At 38.5% G+C, this 22,964-nt stretch overlaps 1 protein-coding gene across 1 annotated transcript in view; it reads right to left on the reverse strand.

The window, feature by feature from the left end:
* ek1 (eph-like kinase 1) overlaps positions 1-22,964 on the reverse strand; it is an 85,000-nt gene that overhangs the window by 36,274 nt on the left and 25,762 nt on the right. The window contains exons 4-6 of the mRNA XM_026938058.3: positions 6,237-6,392; positions 5,240-5,587; positions 1,899-2,011 (exon numbers count right to left, since the gene is read on the reverse strand). Of these exons, the coding sequence (XP_026793859.1) occupies positions 1,899-2,011; positions 5,240-5,587; positions 6,237-6,392 (617 nt within the window). The remainder of the gene's footprint in view (positions 1-1,898; positions 2,012-5,239; positions 5,588-6,236; positions 6,393-22,964) is intronic.

The following is a 22,964-nucleotide window of genomic DNA, read 5'->3' on the forward strand; positions in this document are numbered from 1 at the left end:
TTTAGGGTATATATTTTAATCAAATTAATGGGTTTTTTTTTGGCATTGCTTGTTAAAAGTTTAGAAACTGCTTTAAAGCATTTTAAAAATACTGGGCCTCTGTCAATTTTTTAGTAAAGTTGTGTGTAAATGGCTGTATAGGCACAAAGTGAACAAAACATTTCCACCGGAAAAAAGTTTCAGAAAACACTGACTTTCTTCATACTTGCATACATGCTGTATGTTGATGAATGCCAATCAGCCGTAAATCACCGGGTGCATACACGGCACAGCTGATTTGCATTTGGTGATGCTCACAAAACTTAAAAGGCAAAGCTCACAGAGCTGATGTGCAACATGAAAAACTTTCTCAGAGGTAAAAGTTATTTTACAAAAAAGGAGTCACAAAAAAGAAGTTATTTTACAAAAACGGTGAATTCAATGTGAATAATTGAGGTAAAAAGAAAATGGTTATTTTTACCTCACTTTTGACATGATGAATATGAGCATATACATCACACTGCAGATTGAGTTATACAAAATTGGTCACATATCAGCGGCTCTAACGATGCTTTTCCCCAGCATTAAAAAAAGATGCCAGGACAAGCGGAACTCACTTATACTCTGAGCCATTACAGCCTGTCTTCCTTTTATATGGCAGCATTTCTTCTTAATTGAATGACTAGTCTTATTTGTCTTAATTTATGGATTCTCACCTTGCTTCAATTTTTTTTAAACTATGTAATAATTCTTATATTAATGTGATTTACATAAAGCAAGTATGTTTTACAAAATATTTATTAAATTTGTGCATGCAATTGAAATACATAGTCTATTTACACTTGACAGTGTAATCTCTATATAAAAGTGAAGTAATCCATTGAAATTTGACATTATTTCATTTTCTAATGCGTAAACTTACACGCACTCAGGAGCATGAGTAGGATAGGAATGTCTTTTTTTCTGAATTTACAGGATTTTTATGGATACCAAGTTTTATGTTTAAATGCACCGTTGAACAATTTTCAAATAAATCTGTTCATATCCAGCTTGATAAATGAGGCCCAATGTTGTGATCAAATCACTTTTTCAAACTTCAAATATCACTGATGCTTGTAATCAAATTACTTAAATGTCACAATTTTCTTGTGCTGTGCTTATTTTTGTACAGTATAGGACTCAAAAGCTTCTACATCCCCATTTGTGATAATTCCTTTTTTTTAACCCTATTCAAGAAATGTATCCCTAGGGATACAGACATTTAATCTCAGATTATCCAAACTGTGATCATGGAATTTACTATTTTTAATATAATCGTATAATAATATTATCGTTAAAAACATTATTTTCATAATTTTTTTTTTCAAAATTTTGTAAACTTATTTAAAAATTAACATTTACTGCCAAATCAGTGGCCTTGCCGCTGTATGCCTCCATGTTGTTTTTTAGAGAAGATGGTGTGTTGAATGCCAGAGTGCTGATATGAAGTCACATGACCTGAGAACTTGAGCCAGCCCACTCTTCAATGTTTTTCACTGAAATTAAGCCCAATCAGTGCGCCAGACAAATGTTTGTATCTCCCAGGATACATAACCCATTTAAGGGTTAAAAACTAGAAGCTTCCTTCCGACCAGAATCATTAACATCCTTCATTTCCACATTTCAAATCACTGAATGCACCAGTGTCACCAAATGTGTGACAAGAAGTGTTCAGGGTCACACAGCGTGCATTCAGTATCCAGGAATGTTAATTAGAGACAATGAATCTATGAGTGCTGACATCCCAGTGGCTCCCTAGGGTGTGATAAAGTGCAGTGTCTCAACAGTTACCATATGTCCAATCAGAGCTGGTTTAGACTCAGCCGGAAAGGTGATTGTGAAGATTTAAGCAGTTAGCCTAGTTTAGAGTAGTGACTAACCTTCTCATAATAGGTGACTTCGTACTCCACCACGGCACCGTCGGAAGTTTCTGGACCCTGCCAGGCCAGGGTGATGCTGTCCCTGCTCCTCCTCTCCTTAACAATCACGCTCACTGAGAGAGAGATAGAGAGAGAGAGAGAGAGAGAGAGAAAGAGAGAGAGAGGGGAACATAACAGTGACACGGAGCCAAAGTAAGATAGATTCAGATTGATCGCTATCATAAAGGAAGAGGATTAATTGTGCTTCTAATTAAAGAGCATGAAGGGCTGTGGGAGGGAGAGAGGGCAGGATAGAGAGAGGTTTGAAAGGTAATAAATTATGCAGTGTGTGTAGTAAGTAATGTTGCAAGAACATTCATGCTCCGAACAGCACGTACAACACCAGGGCATGTCAGCAGCCCTTAGGATATCGTAACAATGTATGTGTGCTATCATAGCCCATAGAGACAGACAGAAAGAGAGGAAGAAAGAGTGAAAAGTGAGACAGAAAGAGAGAAGTGAGAGCTAAAGAAAAAGCAATGGGAGAAGGCAGAGTGAGAGAAAGAGAGAGTGAGAAAAAATTAAGAAAGTGAGAGAGAGAGAGAGAGAGAGAGAGAGAGACAGAAAGAGAGGGGGAAGGAGAGAGGCAGCAAGACAAGGGGGAAGTGCTAATGAAAGTGTAAGAGTGTGAGGACTGGAACAAACGAGGACCACCTGTTCCGGACCTGGACAATGATGATAAACAGAGTCACAGAAGAAAGAGAGAAAAGAAGAAAAAGGAAGGGGGAGGAGAGAAAGAAAAGATCTTGCTAATGCTACAGCCCTCTTAAGAGTAATGGAGATGACCAGGTGAAGATGAGCAGTGAAACCTCTATCCGGTCGCTGCAGGATATCATGTTCCATGACTATTTCAGGACTTTTCACTGGATCATTTCATGTGTCAGCAATATCAGAATTATATCTGGGTAGCCAGTGTACATCCATCTCTCCAAGCAACATTTTACACTTAGAGCTCCCTAATTTCTTCATAACACATGTGGTCCATTTCAATCTGGATATCACATTGACACATACACTGACACAAACAACACATGAAATAACCAGTTGTAAACTAAGTTTTATATGCACAACAACTCTCACACACAAAGGGTCATTTCAGAATGAATACATTACTGACATTAATCACTGAAGTGAACAATACAACCCATATCAGGCCCTTACTTACTGAAACACAGACACATTCATTTCTCATAAACCATTTCTCAGCTAAAAATGACAATTCCAATGATATGACCAAAGTTCACATTTAGAGTTGGACAGAATACTAAATACTGTACATGCTAAATCAATTTAAGAGATAAAGTGCTAACTTTTTAAATCTCAGTGGCTTATTAGTACAACCTTACACTCCAGAATCTCTTTAATATTCCCGGGACACTTGAACTATTTTCTTCATTTTCCAGGTATTTTTCATGACTGGAAAACTCCTCTACATATTTCCAGGACTTGGAGGAACCCTGAAAATTACCTGTATGTCTAAAAACTTACACAGATACATGTAAATGATCTTTTTTTATTTTGATTAAAATGACATATACTGAAAACAAACACAGCTGACTGCTCAGCACATACACACTCTTCTCTTGGAGCTGCCTTGTAAATATTTTAACGGTACATAGTGGCCATGCTGCCTGCCATCACTTATTCCTCCCTACATCCCCGGCATCATCGCTATGGTAACGCCATTGTCGGCTCTTATTAGCGTGAGATGCTTGATTTGAGTGTCCTGGTCGGGTATGCTCTCAGAGCCCTCATCACGGCTCATTCTCTGTTCTCTCTCTCTCTGACTTTCCATTTTACCCTCTTGCTGTTTCTCTCTCTGCCTTTTCCTCCCTCATGCTCTCTCTTATTGCATCTGTCCCTTCTTCTCTCTCCCAATTTTCACCTCTTGATCTCACTCTATATTTGACATTCTCTTTCTCTCTCACTCACCCTCTCTCCTTCTCTCTGTGTGTTTTTCTATGAGGCCAAGGGGGCCAAATAACACATCCCAACATGCCTGTGGGCATGGGGTGTAAGGTCATCTGAGAGCTATGCACATTAAGCTGGCACTTATAAGCAGAGCAGCAGTGTGCTCTGAAGAGAGGGCAGGATATGTAGGATTAGCCAGGAATTAGCTTTTCCTGAAGAGTGGGACTGCAATGAGAGACAGGGTGTGAAAAAGCCTGTCTCACATCACTAGCACTAACTGCAATATACCTACTCTCCCACACTAAAACACACACACACACTTTTCATTACTCATCTACATGACAGAACAGAGAAAGATTTTTTTTTATTATTAATCCTCATATTCTGTTCACTACTTAGTAATTGGATTTTACAGAAATACATTATAACAGTAATACACTATCCATCCATCCATCCATTTTCTATACTGCTTATCCTACACAGGGTCATGGGGGAACTTGGGGCACAAGGCAGATAACACCCTGGACAGGGTGCCCACAACTGCACACACTACAGACAATTTGGAAATGCCAATCAACCTACAATGCATGTCTTTAGGCTGGGGGAGGAAACTGGAGTACCCGGAGGAGACCACGGAAGCTCCACGCAAGCTCCACGCAAGCACACAGGGATTTGAACGCAGGATTTGAACCCTCAACCCCGGAGGTGCCACGCAAGCGTGCTAACCACTAAGCCACTGTGCCCTCCAGCAATACACTAGTTATTAAAAAAATAGGAATATGCTTATAGAAAGCGACACAAAAAACTCCCTATCACATGTCGAAAGACCCTTCTGATGGTGTCAGGTGTGTGTAAATAAGAGATGAAGGATATTTTTTTGTTTCATATGTACAAAACCACTGCACTGTCACATTATTGTGTTCAGGCCAATGTAACCTGAATGTAATTGCTATTTTAAATGTGTGTAAAACTATTTAAATGTGTGCATGTTTAATATTATATAGTATTATATAGTATTAAAGGAAGACCAATATAAAGTGTCTTAGGTCAGTGTAAAATGCCACCACGAGCCACCTAATAGCTTTAGTGCCCCTTAGCATGCAGTATATTCTACAATTCTGTTGGACTGTAATGGAGGTTATAAAAGGTTATCTAAAAGATATTCCATCAATATGTGTTTTGACGATGGTGGTGGACAATGCTGTCTAACACTTCGGGCTAAAATCTTCCATAGGTGTTCAAGTTGAGATCTGGTGACTGCAAAGCCTACAGCATATAATTTATAGCATTTTCAACCTCATCAAACCATTCACTCTAAGGGAACAAGCCCAAACCATGCCAGCAAAATGCCTTCTACAGCATGTGTGTGTGTGTTTGTGTGTGTGGCTGACCTGTCTGGCTGGTGGTGATGTTGATGTTCACTAGGTGTCGAGGACTTGGGCTGAGATCGGAGACTCCATTCACTGCCTCGATGCTAAACGTGTAGTTGGTTCGAGGCTGGAGCTCGCTGACCTGAACTCTGGGGTGAGTCAGGCCAAACTGGCGCGGGCTGAAGTGCGCACTGCTGCCGCAGGGCACGCACTTCTCAACCATCTCACCCACAGAGCCTGAGCACTTCCTGCAATGGACACTGTAGGTTACATCCCCTCTGCCCCCGGTGTCCCGCGGCGGGCTCCACTCCAGAGTCACTGCTGTCTCGTTGACTGTGGAAATAGGGTTGCCTGGTGATGACGGAGGCCCTGTAACACACAGACAGACATACACTGTAAAAAATGCTAAAAAAAAAGGTAATTATGTAATTATAATTATATAAATGTAAATATAATTGTAATTATTTTAAATTTTTTCTAATGCCATGGCTCTCAAAGTGAGTGCCATAAACCCCCATGAGTTTGTGATGTATTATTATTATTATTATTATTATTATTATTATTATTATTGTTATTATTATTATTATTATTATTATTATTATTATACTACATCATATATTATTTATCATTTAATAATAAATAAAAAACATCCTGTCAAAATATACTGTAGATTTTAACACAGTATACTTTGTTCTGGAACAATTTCTGGAAAAAAGTTAATACACACTGATATAATGAACATAAAAATCATTTTCAGACATCAGTTTTGCATTGCAGAGACAATGCTGATGTCATTTTGGTCTGAGAGTAACAATGTAAAATAAAAGTACCTAAAAGTGACTGGACCATTGCATTAGCAGGTGGAGATTTTGTGTCAGTTTGCATAAATATTGCATAATATGCTAATAAATAAGATAAAGATAAGCTGCATTATTGATTTTTGACATTTAAAATACTCAGAATTGTTTTTTTTAGGAAATTCATGGTGCCTAAAATAATATGTATGTAATGAGCTTACTTGTGCAGGCCATGGAGCGAGGGTCAGTTTCGGCTCTATAGTAGCCCCTTTCACATACACACTCAGAGGCCTTGTCTTGATGAGAGTAGCTATGTGATGGACACTTCATGCAGTAGGCATCCATGGCTGAGGCCTTGTAAAAGCCAGGCCTACAAGCTGCAAGTCAGAAGAAAGAGCAAAAGCAGTCATCCAGGAGAAATTTGTAGTGCTTACACAATCCAAAGCTATACACATTCATAACGAAGTGTTGCAAACAGATCTGCCTCCAATGGACAGAACAAAAAGCTATCCAATCTTAAATCACAGAGCAGTACAGGAAGAGTACACCTCCTTTTGCAGCAAGGTACAGCCAACATTCAGCTCGTGCCAACTGAGCACCTGTGTTTATGTAAAAGCTTCTTGGGTTAAATGTGTCCTCACCAATCTGCAACTTGTGTGTGTCAGAGTGTGTGTGTGCGTATGTGTGTGTGTGTGTGTGTGCATTAGAGTGCCCCTCAGGGACAGCGTACCAGACTCCCATATTGCCAGAGCACTAAAAGCAAACTCTTATTTTTGCAAACACATCTCAAACATGTCACATCTCATCAGACACAGCACAATGCCTCTGCCAGATTTTCCTGACAGTGAAGCAGAGGCATACTTGTACAACAGAGCTCACTCGGGTCGTGTTGTCTCCACAGTACGTCACTTCTTACATGATTTCTCAGATCAATGGGGCTGCGATTAACTTGTTTAAATGCACGTCAGTCCTCACATCTGCCCTAACAATAATAGTGTCAGTACCAAATTAGTATATAATGACAAACCTATTAGTTATAATGATATTGCTAATTCGACTGAGAGATTCATATCCTCACTGGCAAAGCTTATTAAATAAATGCAAAAGTGTTATTTAGGTTTATTCATTCCTACACACTGGTTATCACATTACATATTACATATTATTAACATTGAAACAAATCAGTGCCATGTACAAAAACTGAAATATGTTATGCCAAGTGTGCACTACTCATTCCAGTGTATTTTCAATTTTGCCAGTTGCTGACATCCCCGCAACTAACTGCAACTACCACAATACCCCAACCACAGATCAGCAACTTATCACTGTACACGCATGTGTATCACAACCCCCCACCCTACATCAGCAACTTATCACTGCACACGCACGTGTATCACAACCCCCCACTCCACATCAGCAACTTATCACTCCACATGCACATGTGGGAACAGTGAAGCATCAAAATTTATGCAGATGTCCTGACATCTTCCTGTGTGTTTGAAATTATTGCCTATAAATCTTCTTGTGTGAAAAGAGGTGACTCTCAAGGGATAAGACAGTTGTAGTGAAGGCCACTACACATCCTGCGTGAGCTAGGAAATGGAAAGGGGGCTGGTAGAGCTCTGATAAGAGCACACATGCATTATCTGAGGTTACGTTATCCCTAATCTCTCATCCAGAACAACATTTTTATTCTCATTTTTCTTTTATCTGTACAAATGAGGGCTGAAATTAGCAAGTACAGTAAGTTGTCTCACTCTTTCAGAAAAAGGTAATAAACAGTTATTACATGGGACAGTTACTTCGGTGAAATAATTGAATTGTTGGGTCTTTTTTCAGGGATCCGTCAAGTTGAAACATACGCAAACAATTAATGTATAGCTGCAGCCACCAATTCATTACCTTATGATCTGCTTAAAAGGAAAACTCCATCTTGAAAGACTTGCACATTGAATCTTTATAATTAATTAAGTGATCTTCAATGCTATCCAAAAATTAATTCTATAATGAAATTCTGGGTTGATCCATTTTTTTAGTTTCAACTTCCTCCATTGGCATATTTGTCTATTTTCACTCTGGTTATCAGTTTCCTACATTACCCACAACACTGTTTGACTACGTGCTGATAGTGGCACCAGTGGGATTTAACTCTGCCTAAAGAAAGTGATGCAGAAGTGCTTTAGTCCTTTAGTTTGGCCAGCTCTCAAACAGATAAAGTTCAACTTTCATGCTAATACTGCCATCAACATTATTGTGCTCATCATCTCGTAACCAGCCGAACTGAGTCTCTGGCATAACTCAGTTGCTGAAGCAGAGCTTACTGGAGGGGAAACCCCAAATTTCACTCATACACTCAAACAAATCCTTTATAAACCATGTGAAAATGTTCTACACACTTGCTCCTGAGCACAGAATGCCTGTCTCTGCTACAGGTCTGTCTAAAAGATTAATGACAGAGGAATTTCTGAATGTTAAATACTCCTTCATGGTTGCCAGGTTTCAACTTCATCTCAAAAAACACACAAAAAGACGGGAACCTAGCCCAAAAAACTTTAGGGATTGGAAAATGGAAACACATTTTTCTTGTGGGAAATGAGGTCACCGTGGTGAGCATGCATTCTGTTCTGCAATGCAGCTTTTTATCATCACCTGGTATGGCCATTATCCACTCTATAATCCCCTTTTCCCTCTCTCAATCCTTGCAATAGTTTCTTCCATATTTAGACCATTTACTCGGCATTCTGACCATGTATCAGAAGAAACACATAGTATGAATGATTGCTAGACTCGCTACTTTGTTGGAACACACTCTGACTAGGTGATGGCATAGCTAGCCTACCGACGCAAAAAAGCATTCCGACCTGAATCACTGTGATATCTGTATAGTTCCCACCATAACAGAAATGTTGGGATAGATACACTGTCTGCACTTTCTCTTTGTTCACTATAGGCAATGTTTGTGGAGATTTAATTCTGATTATTTGCTTTAAAACAATGTCTTGTCAACCACTGACCATTTCTAAACGAGCCCAAAAATGTCAACTATAGACTTGCTTTTTTCATCTGCAACTGACCCAATTTGGCATAAAAACCAAAGGGTCTGGCAACCTTGCTGCTCCTGCTACAATGTGCTTTTATAACGTCAAAGCACCACCACAACTGAGACCACAATTACTGAACAAAGACCTGATCATTTGGTAGTGTGAAATTACACAGCTCATAATTCTCCAAGCCAATACACACCGAGTGAGTTTTTCCACCATTCACAGTAACTATCACCAACCACCCACTAAAGTCACCCACTAAACCTTCTAATTTATTTTAAAAACTGGCACAGTTATTCCTCAGATTACACCACAGCTTTGCAGATTTGTGTTTATTGTAGCATAAATCTGGGATCCAAGGATGTACAAACTCAATGACCTAAATAGTTTAGCTAGGCTAAGACCTAGCTAGGCTAAGACCTAGCTCCCCCAGCTATAATATAGAAAAACAGTATTAAAAATGCTAACAAGTCCACAGTGTGGTAAGCGTACAGCGCTATATTAGCCAGTGGCACCGGAAATGTACCTCACAGTCAAAGCATGTGGTAAATGGTGAGAAGAATGATTGGGGTAGAACTTGAGCCAGACTTTCCTAGCTGTGTGTGTATTGTGGTTTTTGCAAGTTCTCACTTCTCTCTGGCAAATCTTACAGATTTTAGAAAGCATGGTCTCTCATGGAACCCCACCAGAGCTTGCCAAAGCTAGCACCTCACTAACAACACCAGCTCTATGCTTGCCTATGTGTCACTAACTGCAAAACAGGAAAAGAAAACCAAACAGTGGTCCTGGGGAACCAATCTGACACAGAGCTGAGTGCAAAAGAATTCCTTCACTCTTAAGCAGTGTTTTTGAGTTTGACAGCAGCTCTATGAAAAGAGAAAGTTTAAAAAGAAAAGCTGTGATAGTTTTTCTCTAGAAAGAGGTTAAAAGCAAGAGTAAATAAATCAAACCACTTAACTTTTAGAGTACTTGGCTTCTTAGAGTACTTGGTTGACAGTTTGGTAATAATGTACAATCAACAAAATTCCACCTTTACAGAGGCAAAAAAAAAACCAAAAATCAGACCCAAACTAGGGCTGCATGACAATCTAAAATGATAAGCAGAACTATTGTTTAGTCATTATTGAAATCACAAATATTTATTATAAGATTATCAAATAATAATTCTCACAATGACATCATTTATCACAAATGTACAAACCATACAGTTTTGGTGCAATTTATGTTAAATAAACAGAAAAAAAAATGCTTTTCTTGCACATTTGTGCATAGGCCTATATTCCATCAGATAAGAAGATAGATATTTAAGTGTTAATTGTATGTACGTATGTATGTATGTATGTATGTATGTATAAATAAATAAATAAATAAATAAGCAAGCAAGCAAGCAAGCAAGCAAGCCGCTGCAGGATACATCCAGCCTGACATGTAAAGCATGTGGGTGGGACATGTAAAAATGGGGTGTAGTAAAAAAAATTATGTATTAGATCTACTAAAATATATTGACCTCAAACCTCAAACATCCAAATCAATACAGAAATGGCTACAGGAATCTCAGTCTAAAATACAAATAAGTTCAAATATCGTCTTGCCAACTGCAGTCCTCTGTAAATGCCTGTCCTCTCCTCACTTAAAGTATGGGGTCACAGAGCCTAGCTTTAGTCAAAACAATGATACCAATCATGTCCTCTCCTCAGTTAAATCACAGGGTTAAACCAAAGAGACCAATAAAAGGAACCAATTTCAGCTAGCTCAAGCTGAACTACTTATCAAATATTTAGACGCATGTGAATTCTGCCTCTTCACACAAGGCGATCAATAAATTCTGCCTATAAACTCCAGGGCCAAGGAAAAGTACAAGATTGACTAGGGGATGGAAAGACTAAAAGACAGTTTATGACTGTGAGGAATGAAGAAAGACAATGAAGAGAAAGAGAGAGAGAAAGAGAGAGAGAGAAAGAGAGAGAGTAATGCTCCATTGGAAAGGCTGAAAGGCTGGTGTGCTGCTACTTCTCATTCAATCTGCGGCCTCTCGTCCATAATAAATGAAGCTGTTCAATAGACAGCAACCTGCCACCTTGACAGCTAGCCAGCAGAGGATCCTTTCATCACAGGCAGAGAAACAGGCACGCACAGTAGAAAACAATCTAAGCTTTTATAACACATCTGCTAGTAGACATTATTTGGTACAATGGGGGAAAAACCTACTTCCACTGAATTTAAGAGAGGATTAAGAGTGTCTCTAGAACTTTGAGGTAATGCCGTGTTATCTATTGTGCTCTTTCAATGCACTGAGGAAAAAAGCAGCATTCTTCTCGAGGGAGAAATATGGTCTTTCCTCTAAACCTTGGTGATGTGAGAGGGCGTGGGTGGCAGTGATGCTTTTAGTCATTCACATGCTTAAATTTTTAGATCACAGGCTAATTCAAAGTGGAGAGAAGGGCTAAGGTGGACAGGGAAGTGTGTATGAGACAGAGCCTCTTCCCACTCTCTCGTTCCCAAAAAAAAAAAAAATGTGTCACCATGACAACATAATTCCAAAATGTGCCCTCTTGGTGATAAGAATCCTAGAGTTTTTCTCTTGCAGTCACCATATTTGGGACCAAATTTGGCTTCCCTGCACAATGCAAATGTAAGTATAGGTGAAAATGGGGGTTAAAATTACCTTACGAGAATCAATGGTACTTCAACTAAGCTGATAAAATAACCTGTGATTGCCCCTGAACTGCTGATTCCAATTAAACTGGCAGAAAACTTACCAAAATTTCATTTTTCTGATATATATTTATCTCACACACAAGCCCCCTCCTTAATCTGGAGAGTACCTAAAAGCATTTAAGACCACAGAAGCCGGCTCTTCACATTTGGGGTGTATAAATGATCCCAGGGAGATTCATCAGGAGGATTAAAAAATCTTTGTCATCACAGGTAGGGTAAGTCAATATCAGCTCACGAAATTTTTGCCAAGGTTAGCAATACTTGCTGATGAGATAAACTTCCCAATAGTCCCCATTACGTAAGGATTAAGGGCTCATTGGGCTACTGGCACCGAGCTGCCATTGTTGGGCCCCTGAGGAAAGCCCTTAACCCTCAACTGCTAAGCTGTCACAACTGTAAGATTTTTTTTTTTTTGGGATTTAAAATGTGTCAGCCAAATGAGATAAATGTAAACATGGCAGCAACAAAGGAGGATCCTCAACACTGCTGCTTGTAAAAAATGTATTCTATGTTAGTATCAGTATACAGTAAATGAAAATAAACCTCCTTATTGGAGCACAGACGCAATAACACAATAACACTGATGTCGTCCTTCCCCTATTTGGTCCTTGAATGGCAGTGTTTATACAGTGTGACATCACATGAACCACAAGGATAGTGACACATTCTTTAGGGAATAAGGGAAATAGTACAATAGCAACAGCCTCATAATAGTTCTAAGAACCACGCAAATTCATACAGTGCAGCACTGGAGTGATTGGATAGTGGCAATTTCTGTTTTGATTCCCTCACTCAACATGAATTAATTAAACAAAAACTAAAAGATTAACAGATTATGGTTTACCCACACACTCTCGTTTAAAGCTGACATTCTGCACTTTCCCCTTAAAGTTAATGATCCGTTACAAAGCCTGTGTGGTAGAGTACAAGCCAAAACAACTAAAAATAAGACTTCAGACCAATTATGGATTTCAGTTTATACCCTGGTGTGTATTAACAAAGTAGTTTAAAGGGAAAATGGATCAAAAATCCAATATTTCACATTTTTTGTTCTTTTCAACATTCTACAAGTGGCTATTCTGATCAGTTTGGCACTACTCCACCTCAGTTTCATTCATCTTTACATTAATGGCTTCAATGCAATCGTTGTCACTAATCTCTTTGTGTTTACTACTTTTATACCCTCAAAGCCATGTTTCAAGTGTTTCACAACAATAATAGAGAAAATGTTTCAATCACTACAAAACGAATCAATTCAATTCATCTTAAAACTTTAATTTTTCTGAATTCTAACTCAGACTAATCTATTTCTTATTGCTTTCTGACAGCCTCACAGAGCTGGATTGAATTTATTCAGATTGCAAAGGAGAGGCTCCCACCTGGAGTTGCAGCTGTGGAGTAACATTGTGAAAGGAGTAATATCATTGTGGCTTAACAGGCATCAAAACCTGGCAGTTTAGATTATGGCTTGATAAAACAATATGATAATAATGATAATGTGATCATATCTGGCACAGTAACAAGTTAATCATGTTACACATTATGTATGCAGCTTGTCTACAGGAATAAAATTGGCAATTTTTCAAACTGTCTCTGCCCTTGGTGTATTCAGAAGAAAAGGAAAACACAAAAGAAAAAAGTGAAGTAAAAGCCTAGTTTTCTCCTGGTACTCTGTAGGTTACACTGCTTAGCACCTCATGATCAAGGGCCACTATTTGTTGCATTTATCATGTGCATGTAGGTGTGAATTCATACTCAAATCCACACTGGCCACATGCTGAAAAGTCCTTTTTTCAAATTCTCTATTATTATACAGGGACCTTTGGGTATTTTACCACATTTGGCCATGATTTCCCGTTTTGCTGATGTGTAAGCAATGACCTGGTGACCTTTCTGACCTACAGACACAATTAAGCAGTTTCACATTACAAAAACTCAATTTCACCTGGTGATCACAGCACAGCATTGATCGAGCATGTGCTTGCTCAGAGGAGGCATTTTAACGTCTTTGTAGTAATTTTCATAATTAAGCAACCAGGCATTCAGTTTTTAAAATAAAAATAAACAGTGTACACTGAGGGACCTGGCTGCGAGACAACGGTGCCAGGGCTTTGTTTTTTGTTTTTTTTTCCCAGAAATCACATAGCGAGCACTGCTCAGAAAGCACATAATGAGTAATGCACATACAAACCTCTGAGGAGTTTTCAGCTCAAGGATACAATTGCTTCTGTCTACTGACAGATTAGGGTGTTTTATTTTTTTATTTCCCTCTGCCAATGAAAGCTCCTTTATACCCACTACCTCCTCTAATCCCACTCAAACCAAGGTCACTATCCTACCTGTTAACTACAAAGTAGTTTGTAGGGACCACAAATTTTGTTAAATTCTTGGTCAAATCCACCCTATTCCCCCATGGATTTGGAAACCTAATTCTCTCCCAGTGTGGATCTACACACAAACAGAAATGCACACACACAACACTTTGAGAAAGTCTGTCCAATTACAGAGGCCACAGAAAGAGAACCACAGAGCTGGAGAGTTTAAACCTCTACTCTTGGTGGGATTTCTCTGCTGAGCCTCAATCTGCTCCACGGCTCCCTGGAGTGATCTTTCCTTCCAAAGGCCATTTCCCTCTCACCATCCATCATACCCTCACTGACAGCGCCAATCTCCCCAGCTTTGCTTCCCGAGACAAGATGTCCACCTGAACCACTACCACATGTTGAATGAGACAGACTAGACAGCACTATTGTCACTTCTGGAGTGAACCACCTTTTTCTAATCTTCTGGGTTTTTTTCTGACACTTCATCCAAGCTTTCACAATTTTAGGAATGGCTTCATGTGATGCAATATTTCATTACTGTTACAGTTGTGTACTTTGACCTTAGCTGAAATATGCTTGGAGCACGAAGCAGCATAAATACAAAGTCTGACAATTCGCCAAAGGTCAATAACAGCATCTCACAATCACAGACCATACACAAAACACAAAAGTTCCTTCCCCCATACATACGCAGACACTCTCATAAAAGGCTGCTTTGATAAAGGTCAACTGTAAAGTCTCCTGTCCACGTAACATTAACTATAATGGATATAAAAAATCTACACACCCCTGTTAAAATGGCAGGCTTTTGTGATGTAAAAAAATAATAAATCCAAGATCAATCATGTTAGAACTATTTCCACCCTCAGTGTGAAATTACAACATATAAATATATAAGTGAAAAACAATTAGAAATATTTTAGGGGAAAATAGGAAAAATAAAAAACTTACAATAACCTGGCTGCATAAGTGTTCACACCCTTTTATAATTGGGAATGTGGCTGTGTTCAGAATGAACCAACCACATTCAATCTCATGTTCAAAAGTAATTATCATACAGCTGTCATCAGTGAAATTCCTCTGATTAACCCTAAATAAAGACCAGCTCTTTCTGTAGGATTTTCTTGACATCTCCTTGGTTTCACTGCTGAAGCCCTGGTGAGCTTACAAAGCCTGTATGGTATCACACTTGTAGAAATGTATCGATCAGGAGAGGGGTATAAAAGAATTTCCAAAACATTAGAATTTCCAAAACATGTACCATGGAACACTGTGAAGGCCATCATCAACAAATAGAGAAAATGGGGTACCACAGAAACATTACCAAGAACAGGACATCCCTCCAAAATTAAAAAAGGATAAAACAAAAAAAATGACCAGAGAGACTGCCAACATTAACCTATGGCAACAATATCTGACAAGTACAGATTACTCTCTGCATGTGACAACAATCTCTCGTATTCTTCACACGTCTGGGCATTGGGTTAGAGTGGCTAGACAGAAGCCCTTTCTCACAAAAAACATCCATCACTCCACACCATGTGGCAAAATTTGTTATGGTCTGACAAGACCAATTCCAAAAGGTATAATAAATTCATAATTCCAAAAGGTATGTTTGGTGCAAAAAAAAAAAAGCACACCACCAAAAGAACACCATATCCACGGTGAAGCATAATGGTGGCAGCATCATGCTTTAGGGCTGCTTTTCTTCAGCCGGAACTGGGGCTTTTATCAAGGTGGAGGGAATCATTAATAGCTACAAATACCAGTCAATTTTAGTGCAAAACCTTCATACTATTGAAGAACTGTGATATCTGGATGAAGATTTTTAAGTTGTTGGAGTACTGGCAGTAGGTTTCTGCAATATAACCATTTAGTCATCTCTACACTAATCTTACACTGCCATGATTTCCAGTGATGCTTACTCCAATTATATAATATTACCTGACTATCAAACTTTACCTGCCAAATTATGGAAAAAGAGCTGTCTTTTTCTCCCCAATAAAATAGGATTAAAGCAAACTGGCCTATTAATCTAGAATGACTTTCAGCTGCGTAGGTGATCTGAACTCTCCCACATTAACTGACAACCCCTGGAAGCCCTGCCCTTTCCCCCCAAAAAGGACTTTTTTTACCTAAAACAATTAAACAGGCTTACAACATCAAATGCTTTACAAATAATGTTGATGATAATAACTAGGAAGTGCTTAAATACAGTCAGGTCCATAAGTATTGGGACAGTGACATAATTTTCCTAATTTTGCCTCTGTACCCCACCACAGTGTATTTGAAATGAAGCAATCAAGATGTGACTGAAGTGTAGACTTTCAACTTTAATTCAAGGGGTTTAACAAAAATATTGCATTAACTGTTTAGAAATTACAGCCATTTTTGCAGAGTTTCAGTTTCACAGGCTCAAAAGTAATTGGACAAACTAACAATCATAATTATTAAGATTATTAGGATTATTTTTAAGACTTGGATGCAAATCCTTAGCAGACAATGAGTGCCTGAAATCCATGGACATCAGCAAATGTTAAGTTTCCTCCCCTGAGATGCTTTGCCAGGCCTTTACTGCAGCTGCCTTCAGTTTTGTCCTCAGTAAATGAAAAGCATGCTCAATTGGGTTGATGTCATCAGACATTTAAAAATATTTAATTTCTTTGCCTTAAGAAGCTCTTGAGTTGCTTTTGCAGTATGTTTTGGGTCATTATCCATCTGTATTGTGAAGTGCCGTCCTAAAAGTTTTGCAGCATTTGACTGAATCTGAGCAGAAAGTATAGCTCTATACACTTCAGAATTCATCCTTCAACTTCTATCAGCAGTCACATCATCAATAAACACCAGTGACCCAGTTCCATTGGCAGCCATATATACCCATGCCATAACGCTGCCTCCACATGTTTGACAGATGATGTGGTATGCTTTGGAATATGAGCCCTTCCTTTCCTTCTCCATACTCTTCTCTTCCCATTATTCTGGTACAAGTTAATTTTTTCATTTTTTAACTTTTTATCAAGTCTAACCTTTCTATTCTTTAGTGTTACCAGCGGTTCGCATCTTGAGGCAAACTGTCTGTATTTACATTCATTAAGGCGTCTCTTGATTGTAGACTTTTACAATGATATGCCTACCTCCTCCAGAGTGTTCTTGACTTGGCTAGATGTTGTGAAGGAGTTTTTCTTTACCAAGGAAAGAATTCTGCGATCATCCACTTTGGTTATCTTCCGTGGTCTTCCAGGCTTTTTGGTGTTGCTGAGCTCGCCAGTGCATTCCTTCTTTTTAAGAATGTACCAAATTTTTGATTTGGCCACTACTAAAGTTTCTGCTGTCTCTCAGATAGGTCTGTTTTGTTTTTTATAAACCAACAATGGCCTCTTTCACTTGCATCAACACTTCTTTGGACTGCATAGTGAGAGTTCCCATGAACAGCTACCAATGCAATGCTAATGCAAATTCAGTGCTTGGAATCAACTCCAGACCTTTTATCTCCTTATTTTTGTCATGAAATAATGAGGAAACAGGCCACACCTGGCAATGAAGCTGCTTATCAGTCAACTGTCCAGTTACTTTTAAACCTCTGAAAATGGAGGGAGTCTGCAAAATGTACTGTTATGGTTTTTACTGTGTATTACTGCAGAATCACTTAAAAATCTACCATCCAGCTGAGTTTTAGCAATTGCTCTGCCAGCAAGCAGTTCCTGACTATATAGCTGATAATATTATTACACCCTCCTGTACTCTCCTTAAACCTGAAATGGTGGAAACACTTGTTTTCTGTCTTTTTTAGGCTATCGGGTCTAGATGATTAAATTGTTAATTGTTAAAAAAATCAATATCACACAAGCCTAACAGGCAGTCCACTGGGGTTATTTGGTTGCTTCAAACAGGGTCTATAATCAAGACTTGAAATGAGAAGCAGGTGTGTTATTGCTACTGACTGAGAAATGTGTGGGGGTCATTGGTCTAAAATCTGCATTGGTGGCACATGCAAGGATTTATTAAGTAGATTTTATCAGTGGATATGAAATGCATCAAAAGCTTAACCTCTTCTCATACTCATACAACTCTGTCTAAGAAGTTAGGAGACTTTTTTGGCAGTGGGAAATATACATACATTTATACTTTATAATACTATAGACATCTATATGAATCCCTACTCCTATACATCCTTTCAAGAAATACAGATTTTAAAAAACAGCAATATAATACTATGAAGGTCTTACAGTGACTGACTGTTAAACTGTTAAAGCCATGAGACTGCAACTGGCTCCTGCAAAAAGTGGTCCTTTTCTTTCTTTGTTCACATCTTTGTTCACATTCTTTTTTGTAAAGATTTTTCCCCATTTTTCTTCAGCTGCCAATTCCCACCCACCAGCCAGCTTTTCCTTATCATACAACGGCTACCAACCAGGGAGGGTGAAGGCTAACACATGCTTCCTCCAAGACATGTGAAGCCAGCCAACCACATCTTTTTGCATCACAGGGCAACATACAACCTTCAGAGGAAAGCACTATCTTCCCTTTTATGCACACATCAAAGGCACCCATGATTGGCAAGTACCACTGTGACTGGCAGGGGAGAGAGAGAGAGTATGCCATCCCTCCCACAGGGAGAACACATCCAATTTTGTTCCCTTGGCTCCAGGCCACAGACAGCTGAGGCATTGTCAGGTATCGAACTCATGATCTCCAGATGATAGGGTAAACACTTTTCTGTAGCACCAATCGGGAACCTAGCTCTTATTCTGAAAACCTCCTTACCCATTAAAATCAAATTTGCAGGTAGGGTCATTCTAAAGGCCAGTGTACAAAAGAACGTGCAGAGCTCATGCCATCATACTACCACCCACTGTCTACTGCATCAACATGGACTCCTTCATTCATCTTCAGTAAGCACTTTATCCTGGTCAGGGTCATGGTGGATACAGAGCCTATTCTGGAAATGCTGGACGAGAGACAGGAATAAACCCTACATGGGACGCCAGTACATTGCAGGGCGCCATGCACACACACATTCACACACTCATTCCAACATAGTCTCACAAATGCAAATTCTTAAAAATCCACACAAACCAGTTTATATGAAAATTCACAACTAATACTAGGGAATCTGGTGGGATTAGCGGTCATGTTTTGTATTTTCTTTGTGTGAAATACAAATAGATTAAGAAATTCTCACAGAAGAATTTTGTGTGAGACTGGCTTTACTATGCTTCTCTCGGCACTGAGCTAATATTTGTTCCTTTAAGCGAGCAGTCCCAAGGCTTGTGCTCATCCAGCAACCTAGAGGATAAATTATTGAGTGAGACCTGAAAATAAAAAGCAAAAATGACAGCAGGATAGTACACGTGGCAAAGCCAGCACGTGTCATATTTCTGCCAGACATATGCATACTCCCTTGGGCAAACACCGTCTAAGACCTAAGAAAAGATAGCTGTTTTTTTTTTTTATCCCAGATGGGCTGCACAATAGGCCAAACAGAGTGCAATCTTTACAAATATTTAATAATGTTTCTGTCTTGCAGTTTATTAGGACAGACAAACATGGCCAGAGTTTGAGTATTATGCTAAACCATGTTATGGCTCCTAATATCAAAGATATAATTACGTTACATAAGATAGCCTTCTCCAAAGGTGTGGTGACACATCTTAAATTCAAAATGCACAAGCATATTATACTGAAGGAATTACAGTATATAAAATCATAATAGTTTATTTTTAAATGATTGAATAAAAAATGCATAGATACAGATACTGGTATCATACTTGTAAAATAAATAAATAAATAAATAAATAAATGCTCCCATACCAATATCTGATATCAGGTGATACTATGTGATGTAGGCCTAGTGTCTGTTGTGATAATGAACAGATGACATGAAATGAAAGCGATCTGGCGATTAATGATCAAAGCAGACTGGAAACTGTGCTGAAAAATATTGAAAAGAAGTACTACACCATCTTCCTACAATACAAGTTAACAGATAAAACATCTGAAACAAACTCGAGGAGTTCGTTGCTAGCAGCACACAGCAGCAACTGACTCTGCAAGCATTTGTTTAACTGTTTCTCAAACAATTTTGCATAATTTCTCAAACACACATACAAAAAAAAAGGAGCTGACAGTAAAAGGGTTTTTAAAATGCTTAACAAACAAGACCTCCACCATACACACCATCTAGTGTGAGTGTAGAAAGAAAGTGTTGAGAGGAACAATGTGCTAAACTCATAAGAACGTTATTAGTTATGTTAGCTGTCAGCTCATTCTGTAATGGATGACTCTTCGTTGTCTTTGCCGTAGAAGTTACTAATCTGTACAACTCTACATTATTGAGGTCAAGACCTGAAATGCTGAAACAAAGCCAACACACTCAAGCAGCTGTCTGCACACATATGGAAACTATCAGTCTATGGCTAATCCACACTTTATGACTCTGTTTCACTGCTCTCATTCCCCAAAATGTGTCATAGTTACGCTAGGACTAGCTAGTTGTACAAATAAAGATAATGTAAATCTTTATATTACGGCTGTAATGCAATACCACTATCTTGTATCTGTTCCTGGACATAAACCTGAAGTGGGCATGACCTAAATCACATGGTATTTTTTTTAATCCTACCACTATGATCCCAAAAACATTTCAGTGGTAGAAATGGCAGCAGTAATGATGGCAGCAGTAATGATAAAATACCCTGGTCTGTGAATTCTGGATCTGAGAGGTTCCTCATATTCAGCTACATCACTCAAGTTCAAAACGGTTCTTGATAAGACATTTACGTGGGACTGTATTTTTAATCCTCCTCATGCAATTATTTATTTTTGTTTTTATCTTCCTGCAATATTGTCTAATGAATTGAATTGCTCCCAAATTATAAACAAACTAACAGCCTAATTTAAACCACCATAACCCAGAGCAAGCAGTTGCTAAAGATGAATGAACTCAATGTACGGCCATGTTAATGAATGTGGTCTTTGTTTGTGCCACAAGGTTCATATCTGACTACTTGCTCATACCTGTATGAAAGTAAAAACCTCCCACTTGCACAACATTTTGCTGCATCCTGCAAGATGCAAGCCCTAATGTACACCTCTAGTCTTAACCTGATGCCAAGTGAACCTTTCAGGCACATCGTCTAAAAAGAAACAAACAAAAAAAGAATAGCGTGTATCATATTCATATCTGTATTTGTATCTGTTTAGAACACAATCTCTTCATTCCAAATAATGTATTTGTATTCAATTAAATTCCAGGTTTACTTACCAATTAAGATGTGTTTTCCAAATCTTTGCTCCATTCTCTTCAGTATTCATTACTGTTTAATTCCATTCAGTGCGAAAGAGAAACTGAAATGTCAAAACTATATAAACATTCTCTTAACTGAACAATATGTTTAAATTGTAAACTGGCCTTTTGCCATCTGCTGGCATGTAATTACATGCTGCTTATTACTAGTGTGGAGAACTGAATTGTTATTGATCCAAACAACGGTTAACTCAGCACTAATGGACTGATAACATGTGGTAAATGGTTTGCCGGACAATTAACTTAATGATTACATCAAACAAACCAAAACAAGCTGGCAAAAAAAGGAATGCATGAACAGGGCATAAATTTAATGGCTTTCATCCGCCTCTTACTCTAGCATGATAGTGACAACATGTGCATGTATTTTTTCCACTGTAAAACCATTCCAAAAATGACATGACTGTCAAGAGTAAATGGGGAAAAAAAAGGCATAAATGGGCATTGCAGATGTTTTGGGCTTTTGAATTCCTTGCTGTGACCAATAAAAATCTGCCTAGCTGAAATCAGTCTTCACAGTCCTCACAGCAGGGCGAGCAGCTCACTGATAAAAGACTGAGGGGATCCATAACGCATTACAGTAAAACCTCAAGCCGTTTACTGAGAGCTCAACGGACACTTCGAAGACTATGAAAAATTTCAACAGGTATCAGCAAGGATTCATTCATATTCAGTGGAACATTTTTGCGGATGACATTATGCTCTACATATATAAAATATCAAATGCTTTATTCTCAGTGCACTGGATATTAATGGATGAATTTAGGCATTAAACTGGCAGTGTGAGGGCAGTTTTTAGAAAGTGGTGTAATGTTGCTGAGGATGGACATTCACACACTCACAATGCATCTCTCAGATCAGCATTGTGCATTGGATTGTGAACTCAGTGTAAGAGTATTCAAGTGATTTTAGGCTTCATCACTTAACTTTAAACGACAGCACTGACATTACTGTTCCCTGGAATTCAAGTCCTAGGTTTATATTAATGTACTTTTTCTGCAATACAAAAATGCAATACATTTTGATAGTTAAGGCTAACAATAGATTTAAAAAGGATTATTTAGAAAAAGGCTTATTATTGATCTAATTATTGATATGTAATATGTGAAGTTGTCTTTTAGAAGGAGTTTATTTATCAGTTATGTAAGGATTTTTAATTGTCAGCACTTTGTGGTAATGGTCAGTAGGTTTTCTCCACTGGAGAGTCTTCAGGACAGAGGACTTTGAGCTTTCTGGTTTCTCAGTAACATGACAAGCTTTGTTTTTTTGTCTTATTAACTTCAAGAGAGAGAGAATAATAAAGAAAGGCTGGTGAGGGAAAATTCTTTGGTGAATAACTTCAGTAGGATATTGATGATTTGAAACTAAAAACTTCTGTAATGATAAAAGACCCTGATGCTCATACTGAGGATCCTTTCAACAAAGTCAGCATGGTTAAAAATTGTAGTGCATTTGGAGTTGTAATGACCTCTAATCGTACTATCTGGTGTCGCCCAGAACAGCATGGATTCTCTTTTGAGTCTGGTTCCTCTCAAGGTTTCTTTCTCATGTCATATC

Source organism: Pangasianodon hypophthalmus, chromosome 22, assembly GCF_027358585.1.
Source record: "Pangasianodon hypophthalmus isolate fPanHyp1 chromosome 22, fPanHyp1.pri, whole genome shotgun sequence".
In the NCBI taxonomy this organism is placed as follows: domain Eukaryota; kingdom Metazoa; phylum Chordata; class Actinopteri; order Siluriformes; family Pangasiidae; genus Pangasianodon; species Pangasianodon hypophthalmus.